We start from the raw sequence: 10,581 nt of genomic DNA, 5'->3' as shown, positions 1-10,581 counted from the left end.
CTTCACTCGTATTAGAAAAGTAGCATGTGCTATTTGATATGGAACAGTTAACATGGCTCATAAGTAAACACAGTTTGCTTGTAAAAGGAGCTGTTTGTGTGAAGTAACTTACCTGTACTGCCATGATTTGGAGCCTGTCCTACAGGAACTCTGTGATCCGCCGTGAAGCTCCAGCACGGCTTCAGTCTGCATGATCGGATCCTTCCTGTGATCTACAGCACAGCTATCACTTCACCTGGCGCACTAAACACCGACCAGCTGAGTTCATATGGCGGACCTAAACGCAAAATGATAGATTATGGCGGCTGCTTTAATCATCGCACTAGTTCAGTGCTCTGAATTACAGAACCACTGTCATGTTTATGTCTCGCGCAGCCATGAGTCATGACACAGAGCGTGAAGTCATTCGCGACCCGCATCATGTGACCGAGGTGGTCTAAAAACATAAATTAAACAGCTCAAACGGGATGATTTAATTAAATTTATTCATATTTATTTATTTTTATTCATTATATCAATATAGCTTACTAGAATTCGATTTTGAGTGTTATTTTACATACAAAGCGCCACATAATCCACCTTTCACATTAAAAGTCCTAGGTGCAGCTAGATCAGCTCTCATTCTGATTGGCTAGATGTAATGACGCCACCCTAGTGACATTCAAAACCAATGACGGTGAAATATGTTGATTGTTATATATAATATATATTACAATTACAAATAACAAAAATATTGGCAACTTAATATTTTTATTGAGAGCAAAGCTAAAACAAAAACTTTATGAAGAATGTATACAGTATAATTTCTGCACTTTTAACACAAGTAAAATCATGTATGGATGGGATTTTACCACTTTCAAACATTGACTTAAAAGGTAAATAAAAAAAAATTGTCATAATTCATATAAAGCATAATTGATTTTATTGGGGAAATAATTGTAAACAATGTAAATTACGTCTCAACAGGAGGACTGTTAACATCTTTTAATTGTGTATCATTAAAACAGCACTGATGTACCATATACAATACAAAACAGGGAGAAAAAACTAATAATGTGTGATAATCTGGTAGATTTTTAGTTCTGCATAGACTTGTCTTTGGTCTTTTTACAACAGTCTCATGGCTTGGCATTTTCAATTTCTGGCTGTAGGATGTTATTCTCTTATATAGTCATTTATATGCATTTTTACTAGTTGTAGAATCCAATTTTTATCAAAAGAGATGGTTTGTCTGATTCCACACATTACTATATTTTCCAACCGAAACATTCAGAAATTATTTATTAAATTAATTAATAGATAAATAAAATAAGTGAAATAAAGAAAACGGCACCCAAAGACATAATGAAATGTTTGGGCTAAGCAGTACAAGTCATTGTACAACATTGGGACATAAAAAGTCAAACAAAAAAGAATATCACATTTGTTCTGATAAATTCACAATTTGATTAGAATGTCAAATATCCTGTAATTTTCAAGATAATCTCAATTGAAATGGTTCAAGACCACAAGAGGTCATGAGGATTTAACATAAGACATTCAAATATAAGCATTGTCAAATTACAAGGTTACAATTGATAAAGAATTGCTTTTTATGCAGCAACAACACAAATAAATAATGAAAACAGGTTGTATAATGGTGATTATATATATATATATATAAAACAGAAAGAGCACAATTACATAAATTATGTTTGTTTGTAAATGTTTGAATGCTACTTAGTGTCAATGCTCACAGTGATGATTACAATTTTCAAGAAAAGGGTCTCCTATGAGCAAAACACAAAAGTTTGCTTTCAATCTAAAAAATGATGTTCAGACATACTGTTAAAACGATATGCTCATGCTGTCCTTGAGTGAATACCATGAAAGGAAAGGCATTTCAGTTGAGGTTTGATTGAGAGTACAAAACTCCTTCAGTTAAAACGGTAAGACTCATTCAGTCCAACATTTCAGAATATAAACTCCAACTCCACATACATACAGTAAATATGAATTCATACCATAATCACACCATATTTTAGTGTTTCACTATGAAATCTGGAATCTCATTTGCTCCATATTTTACAATAAATCTCTTCATCAGACAGTACGCTTAAAATGCAAAATAAAATGAACACATCAGCAGTCAGTACTACAATAGAAACATATTTACACAACATTCCATACGTAAAGGCTCTAAATTAATGTTGTATTTAAAGCTGCCATATTTGTCTCTCAGCAACTAATACTGTGTCCTAAAGTGAAAGCATTGTATTACCTAACAAAAAGAAGTTAAAAAAAATTAATACTAAGAAGTTATGAATGGCAAAGGGTTCTAATCTTCTACTAATTCAATATTATAAGATAAAAAAGAAATTACATAACAGACACCTTCACTAGTCCTCTAACACAAATAACAATCTAGTCTCTAAACTATCACATATACAGTGCAACTCCTTGGTATTTGTCCCCAGTTTCATTTTTTTTTTATATTGGCTACATTTTGAATGCATTAACAAAGCAAGTTACAATGTGGCTTTAATGGCATATCTGTGCCAGATTTTCTATTTAAAATAAAGGTCAGCACTACTAATTGTACCTTGCTACTGTAGTGAACGGACACCATGACACATTCTATAATAGAATCATAAAAAAAACAAGATACTTATCAAAATGCTGCTGTCATCTGATCTCATATAAAGGTCTATAAAAAGCACTTTTCTCAAGGGCTTTTAGTGAGTTGATTGTTATAAGACAACAAAGTCTATAAAGATCTGGAGCCTTGGTAGGACAGCCCTTTAGGACTGAAATCTGGCAACACATTTCAAGGTAAACAGAATCAGAATGACAGTGTCAAATAAATAACTGCAATAAACTAAATCTCAAAGGTCCACACATCTGAGACCACTAATTAAATTTTAATTTAATACAAAATCTCTTAGAATTTATATACAATCAACATAATTTGAGTGAACATTTCAATAAAAAATTAAAATAAATGTTTTAATTTCTGAGTATTTGGTTTGTCATCCGTTGTCAAGCCAGGGTTATATAGTTAACTAAAAAGGTTGTTACTTGAAATCAAATTAATAGAAAAATACTTATTTTAGTTAGTCGACAAGGTAACATTCTTCATTTTTCATTTAGTTAAACTTAGTATAAAAATCACAGATCACAGCAAGAAGACTAAAACAAAACAAAATAAATAAAAACTAATTCAAAATATAGATTAAAACTACAATGGTATTTTAATGATACTAAAATATAACTGACTGGAGCTGCTCGTGAACTTGAGAGTGTGTAAACTTATGTTCTCCAGCATGACTTGAGAATGATACAAGAGAGCATCTTGTGCTTCAACGGAAGAAAGAACATCTGACTGTCAGTATAAAGAGACCCTTGATCAATGTCAACTTTTAGTGACCTAGAAATGTTTTTCTTCATTTACATTATATATCTTTTGTTTTGTTTTTTGAAATATCTCAAAATCCAAAAATGTTCTATTTACCGGTACCTGTAATAATAATAAAAAATCCCAGATGTTTAATGTAATCTCTGACTTCTGAACTCATCTCTGTATTAATAAAATCACACGTTTAAACCCTTTCCGAGTTATTTATCTTGTACAACAGCAACATTCAAATTTCTATAAACAAAAAAAAATAAATAAAATCAGCACTTGCACGGACCTTCACAGAGATCTCACCTGCACTTCTCCATGCAAAATCACTAGCATCGTCAGTCACATGACCTGATATACGCTGATCAAACATTTTAACACTTGTTAAAATTGCAAGTAATTTTACGAAACAGCAGACAAACACCATGAGCAGAACACCAGAGAGATTATCTCTCATCACTCAACCAGATGCCTATTTCATGACCCAAAATGCTACAGGTCCATCAGAGAGACAAAGAGAACATTAATTAGCACCTACATAACCTTAACTTGCATGACTATGGCTTCACATTGGATCAACAGCTCGCTGGCACCTGACAGCCAGGCAAGGAGGAGTGCAATCAATGGCTTTTCAATCCCACCTACAGGCCATACTGCCACAAAGAGAGAACAGTTATCAGATCACAGACCACACTATGGAAGTGTAGACTACTTTTTCACCCAATAAACCATGAACAAATTCAGTCCCGGCCACAAAGGAGGAAGCCGATCAGCAGTGGAGTAAGAGTTAACAAGAGCTGCCATAAGTTCACCACCAAACAAGAAGACCTGGAACAAGGATCTGAGAAAAGAAAATAATTATTTTAATATGAAGGAAATGAGCCTTTTTTGGCAAACACCCTATTTTACATATTAACACAACTGATGTTTATAAATATCAATTTTATGTCAGACAGGCAAAATTGGTGGCTTCAGTCCATTTTAATTTTATTTTTAAACAGTAGCCTAATATTTGTAATCATTTTTAATACATTTGAATTTACATTTTTATCATTTTAATGTAATGTGTTTATTCTTTTTGTAACTTTTTATAGTAATTTTTATGCATCTCATAGAATGATTTTATAAAAACGTTTAATTACAATTCTGTAAGAAATGTACAATATAAATAAACTTGCCTTACCAAAATTAAAAATACTTATTTTTATTTAATATGAATATTTAATTGTCAATGTTTACTCATTTACTACATTATCCATACTTCTATGATATGCATTATCAATAATAATAATAATACTTATTTTATATGTTTAAATACAGTATATATAAAAAAATAACACCAATAAGCAACCACTCGTGGTATAGTCTTACAGCCATAAACGTGGTGATTTAGTAACTTACCTAAGTGGGCACTCTTGGTGGTGTTTTGAGGGGGGATCTCATGAGGGAGGGGGCAGACACTGCAGAAGTCAGAGCAGGTTGGGCAGATGAGCTGTCCACTGTAGACCCATCCATTCATTCGTATGCTCACGTTGATCACCTGACCAGTACGAACACATGGATAGGACTCATTCTGCACCCAGACCAACAACCCTTGGGCTGTGCAAGACACCTGCAACACAAATCCGTTTCGGTACCATAAAGCATCATTTTCCTAAGTTGCAGTGGTTTAATTATTTACAATAATTTTACTTATATATTTACACTATCATTAAGAGAAATGATCAAAAGTGCCAGTAAAGACAACTTATTTTAAATATACGCTTTTATTACCGTTTATTAAAAAAAAAAAAAAAAAAAAAAAACCTTACTTTGAATTGTAATAATGTCACAATAATCTCTCATGAGATCTACCATTACATTATTACCTTATAGCAACCACTGCCCCAGTCTGGGTAGGTCATTCTTTTGGTGCACTGCTCCATTACAAATGGTGACTTCTGGTACAGACACACTGACCCCGGGCCATACTGTTCCACCCCATAGTTTCTCCATGTGGCTAAAAAAGCAAAATCCCAATAGTCTCAACTACATGCAAAAAAAATACTGAACAACACAAGAAGGAATAAACAAAGGAGACCTTCCATTCTACTTCTAAATGAAGAAAGGATGTGAGTGAATGGCATCTCACCTGGCTGGTTCTCCTGTATCCTGCAGTAAGAGCTGCGCTGGTATTCCCCACCTACATGCCAACTAAACTCCTGGCTAAAAGGACAGTAGTCTGCGATCTCTACAGCCCCTCCGTATGCTGGCAAATCTTCCTCAGGGACACCAGGGATAAGGTCAAAGTACTAGAGGATGGAGAGGGTTTAATACATTAAATCAACCTTCTATAAAGGCAGTGATCTTGTATTTATCTGTAAATAACCAGTCAATTTTATTTGTATACTGCTTTTCACAATACAGTACGAATAAGAATTGAAGGAAGATACAGAGGATTTTTTACCTGGATTTCTGCTGATCTTACCTGATACTCTGCAGGAAGCGCATGAGGAAACTTCTGCAGGTTGCACACGGCCACTGCCAGCTGGTCCTGCCTGCAGGTGAGCTGCAGAGGTGCGCTCCTCACAGAATCACAGTACGGGCTCAGGGTTGGCCTCCTGTTTCAAACACATTAGGAACAGATGTCCAATCAATGACCCCAAACTTAACCAATATGTTTTACATATATTTAAGACTGAAACTCCAGTTTCCCTGGAAGAGATACAATAATCAATCTGAAATAAAGAACTGCTACAAATGTACAACATACAATCTAATTTGTTTCTGTACCACTAGCAACATGAGTTTGTATTCCTAGGGAACACATGAACTTATGAAATGTACAGTTTTTTTTTTAATGCAGTCGTATGGCATTTTGATAAAAGCATCTCCCAAAACAAATAAAAGTTCATTGTCCACTTAATACAACAACAACAAAAATAAAGTTTTTCAGAAGTGTACACAGTTTTATTTCGTATCTCATGCATCAAAGCTTACGTATGGCGATGTTGGTCTATCCAGAATTTACAGCTTTTCATCACAAAGTCGCAACCCAAACCTCTTCCCCACTCCAAGTTCTCTGCCATACTATAATTGGCTCTGTACCACCTTAAAACAGAAAATAGCACAGAGAGGAGTTAATCATAGGACAGTCTTAGCATTCTAGTACTTAAATAACTAAATTACACTTAAGGGGTAGGAAGAAATGCAAATTCTTTCAACACTTACTCAGCCTCTATATATACGGTATATATATATATATATATAGACACACACACACACACACACATATAATAGATATACAGATATAGATACATAGATATAGAGGAATGCTTAAACAGTTTCGGGTCCCATTAATATTTTTTGTACATACTGTGGACAGTGAATGGGAACCGAAATTATTTGGTTACCGACATTCTTTAAAATAACCTCTTTTGTGTTTCACAAAGCGTACAGTGTGAACATGAGGGTGAGTAAATGAAGACAGAATCTAACTATACCTGTAAATGTAGAAGTTTACACCTTAGTAAGTGCATACCCTGCATTAGCCATGAGCAACAATACATCGCTTACCCAGTATCCTCCATTATGGCCAAAGTAATTCTGGAAAACACTCTGTTCTGTGTATGAGATCCAGTCATTGCCTCATTCTGTTAAAATAAAACATGCTGAATTCAATAAAAAAAAAAAACAAAAAAAAAACACAGTACTTTGACAGTACTGACACTGAAGTAGTTAAGTGTTCATGAACACCACCAGGGAAGATTTGGTTTTAGGACCTCTAACAGACGTTTTTCCCAGTGGTTGAACTCGGTGCCAGCACCCCCCTGGTTCTCCAGTTCCATGCCCTCTAGAATGGGGCAATTAAAATGTCTCCTGGCTTCCTCCTGATAAAACATCACAGCAGTTCATGTAGCTAAGTTCTTTTATTTAGATGCTGTTCTTTTCAAAGAAAAATAAATACTTACAACCACACGTGGGGTGGCCAGAAGATGGACCGTGTGTCTGACCATGTGGCCTCCACGGATGTCCCACAGCCGAGTAGCTCTTCTGATGACTTTATCACTCCATTGATATAACCCTAAACTGAGGGAGAGAGAGAGAGAGAGAGAGAGAAAGAAAGAAATAAACGCAGTGTTATGTACATAGTTTAACAACCAAGGTCCATTATATACATACAGTATATCAGGAGATCATGCTTTTTTTTTTTTTTTACTAAAATTATTTTAACCTGTATTAATGCAATATAATTATCTCAATTTTACAATAAAATAATAAAATTCACCATCACCTTTCATTGTATGCAGGTAGACCACTTGCAGAACGTGGTGTCAAAGGTTTCCCATCATCATCATGGTAAAACGCAAAGAGTCCTGCAGAAAAACCCTTAAAACATACAGAACATATGATAACAACAATGATAAACTCTAAAGCTCTCCTCATGAGGATGTGCAGAGTTTCATGTCATTACCAGGGCATGTATGATCTCATGTTTGACTGTGGACAGCATCCCTTCAAACTCCTGAGCTTGAGTAGAGATCATATTGGGACACAGATTGGCATATCCAGCGATGGGCCTACATTAAGAAACTTCTGCCGTTACTGTCACCTATTTCCACAGTATACTCTAAGGCAAATTAAAATCACCTACATTCCCATTTCAAGTATTTTCGATTACCTGTCCAGTTCAGACTCCAGCTGGCAGTACGCTGCATAGGCTACGATGTTTTCTTGTCCACAACGCTCTGTGGTCATCGCACTCACGTACAACACAAAATCAGCCCTCACCACCCCCTCACCATCAGGAGGACCAGCGGGGCCACAGGACTTGCCAAACTCACTGCAAACCCTGCATTGCTAAAGGAAACCTCATTCTATGAATCAAAAATTATCATGCAATATATTTATATTTGTCAGAATTAGAAATAATAGAATTCATTTTATCCATAAAAAATCCACTTAAAATGGATCTTTAAGTAGGCATGGTGCTTCTGTATATTTATGCAGATAATTTTTAAAACAATATTTCAAACACCGAATTGAATATATAAACATCAATAGACATCAAAAGACACCTTAATTATCATACAATGCTCCTTATATGTAATTTAGGGTGAAATCAAGTGATTCCAAAATTAACAAAGGGTGAAATAAATAGGCTTGGTTGAGTAATTCACATCGGTATGAAATAGATATCTGGAATATTGCTCATATTAAGCTACCAAAATGACAAAAAAAAATGTTGAACAAAATCACTATGTCTTGAGTTTTTTTATATATATATAATCTGTATGGTTTATATGCAGCAAATACATTGCAATAAAAAAAGGAATAAACAAAATAAGAAAGAAAATAGATTTTGTCCAAAAAATTTGAGGGGGACCTACCTGCAAATGTTGTTCAGGGACAACGACTGGGCCACACTTGGTGATGTCTGCACACGGTCCCTGACAGTAGCGATGTGGATCATCTCTTTTCCTAAGGTACTGATTGGTTGCACATTGTCTAATCATTAAGAAAAAAATCATCGGGATTACAAAAAACTAACGAGATTAAATATTCACAGAAGGACATGGCTGAGTGCAATTTTAAGAGGATTTGCTGTCAGACAATACTAGCTGAGAAAATAATTACCTGCTCAGTAATATTGGACCTGACTGTCTACGAACCCTGAAGGCTTTCTGAAGATAATCAATAGCCTGTGGGAGGAGCTCATCCTTGAAGCAAAGCAGAAGAGATCAATAATGTGTGTGAATGCATGCATCATATGTACATGTGAAAGGCCATATACAAGATACAGAAATCAAAATACCTTCACAAGGCTGCTTTTGGCTTCATCTAACCTGTGTGAGCAGTAAAGATATTAAGTCAATGGATGACAATGTGGCATTACTGTATCTAATGAACTAATAAATTATAACTAACCCATCCAAGCTGGAGTCATACTCTATTTGGATCTTTAACAGCTGGTCAGTGCTTCTTTTGGTCAATCTATCTGGCTTCAAAAACACTTTATGTATGACCTAGAATGGCAAACAGCAGCAGATATTATTATAAGTACTGGCAAAATAATATTGTAAAACAATATTCCATAGACTATTTGAGCAGTGAAGGATGATTTTTATTGAACATGGAGGAAAAAAAGAGCTTGGACTGCGATATAATTTATTTATGTACTACAGAAGAAGCGAGCAAATTATGAGATATTTGTCATTTTATGGTTAACTGTCCCTTTAATCTTCCAGAAAAATGCCTTTTAAAGCAACAGTTTTACCCAAATTAAAAATTCTGCCTCTATTTATTGACCTTAAAGTTACTTTCTTTCTTCTGTGGAACATAAAGGATACGTTAGCAAATTGTCAGTCTAAGCTATTATTCATTTTTAGGAGATAAAGCACAACATGGGATGATATAAAGAATGCACATATTACATGTTATTAAGAAGGCAGAATCTTAAATGTCGTATTTGAGAACCAGAAGACAAAACATGACAATTAAGAGAGCCTGACCTCTGTTGGCAGGGGCACTTTATGGTCACAGGTGTGCGTCTTTGCGCCGGTGCTGATGAAGATGATGAGGATGATGAGGGTGGTGTTAAAGAGTAAAGCAGCTCTAACTGATCGAGGCTGCCGCCATCCTGACGCCATCATTCACTCCGTGACTTTAACATTCATATCTCCGTCCTGTCATGCTGCAAAAAGCACTTCAATACCGCATAACATTGAAAAATGTTCCGTGAAGAATTCAAATCAGCTGTTCATTAAACCGGCTTCACCCATAAACCCAGAGCAGCGTGAACGCGGAAACAGTGCTTCAGCGTTTCAAAATAAAAGCCCGTACCCAATATAAATGTAATATTACTTTACTACTACTAATAATAGCTGTAGATATTGTTTTGTTTGCTGAGCTTGCTGTGTACTAAATACTTAGCTCAGCAGAGCTGTAGACGGGCTCAGAATGAAAATACCTATCTAATACTGCACAATTTATACTGCGTACAATTAAAAAAATTATTATGAGGGACAGAACACATACGAAATATTTGTCAGTGTTTTCTTTGGCTACATCGAGGTCACGTGACCTCATTACTTTGCATGTTTAATTTATGTTTTTTTATTATTAATAATAAGTATTATAATAATAACAATAATAATTTGTACATATCTTTTACATAGAGCATTCTAAACTACTGAGCAGTATGCAGTTTCCCCAACAAT

The 10,581-nt window shown here is 34.9% G+C and overlaps 2 protein-coding genes across 2 annotated transcripts in view; both read right to left on the bottom strand.

Annotated features, from left to right (window-relative positions):
- Nucleotides 1-547, bottom strand: part of osbpl11 (oxysterol binding protein-like 11) — a 12,815-nt gene extending 12,268 nt beyond the window's left edge. Inside the window, exon 1 of the mRNA XM_059500797.1 lies at nucleotides 113-547. Coding sequence (XP_059356780.1) covers nucleotides 113-192 — 80 coding nt within the window. The 5' untranslated portion in view covers nucleotides 193-547. The remainder of the gene's footprint in view (nucleotides 1-112) is intronic.
- A 3,280-nt stretch (nucleotides 548-3,827) lies between these two features.
- On the bottom strand, nucleotides 3,828-10,162 carry lmln (leishmanolysin-like (metallopeptidase M8 family)). Its single transcript, XM_059499424.1, has 17 exons — nucleotides 9,874-10,162; nucleotides 9,290-9,387; nucleotides 9,177-9,207; nucleotides 8,999-9,081; nucleotides 8,752-8,869; nucleotides 8,043-8,221; nucleotides 7,836-7,941; nucleotides 7,656-7,750; nucleotides 7,333-7,450; nucleotides 7,144-7,251; nucleotides 6,938-7,014; nucleotides 6,362-6,472; nucleotides 5,850-5,982; nucleotides 5,514-5,673; nucleotides 5,251-5,381; nucleotides 4,784-4,994; nucleotides 3,828-4,223 (listed from the first exon to the last, which is right to left on the bottom strand). The coding sequence occupies exons 1-17, from the start codon at nucleotides 10,012-10,014 to the stop codon at nucleotides 4,123-4,125; spliced, it is 2,001 nt and encodes a 666-aa protein (XP_059355407.1). The 5' UTR covers nucleotides 10,015-10,162; the 3' UTR covers nucleotides 3,828-4,122.
- Nucleotides 10,163-10,581: the final 419 nt, after the last annotated feature.

This window comes from Carassius carassius, chromosome 19 (genome assembly GCF_963082965.1).
Source record: "Carassius carassius chromosome 19, fCarCar2.1, whole genome shotgun sequence".
Lineage (NCBI taxonomy): Eukaryota > Metazoa > Chordata > Actinopteri > Cypriniformes > Cyprinidae > Carassius > Carassius carassius.
The sequence above is the reverse complement of the archived record's forward strand: the minus strand, read 5'-3'. Positions and strand labels throughout refer to the sequence as shown.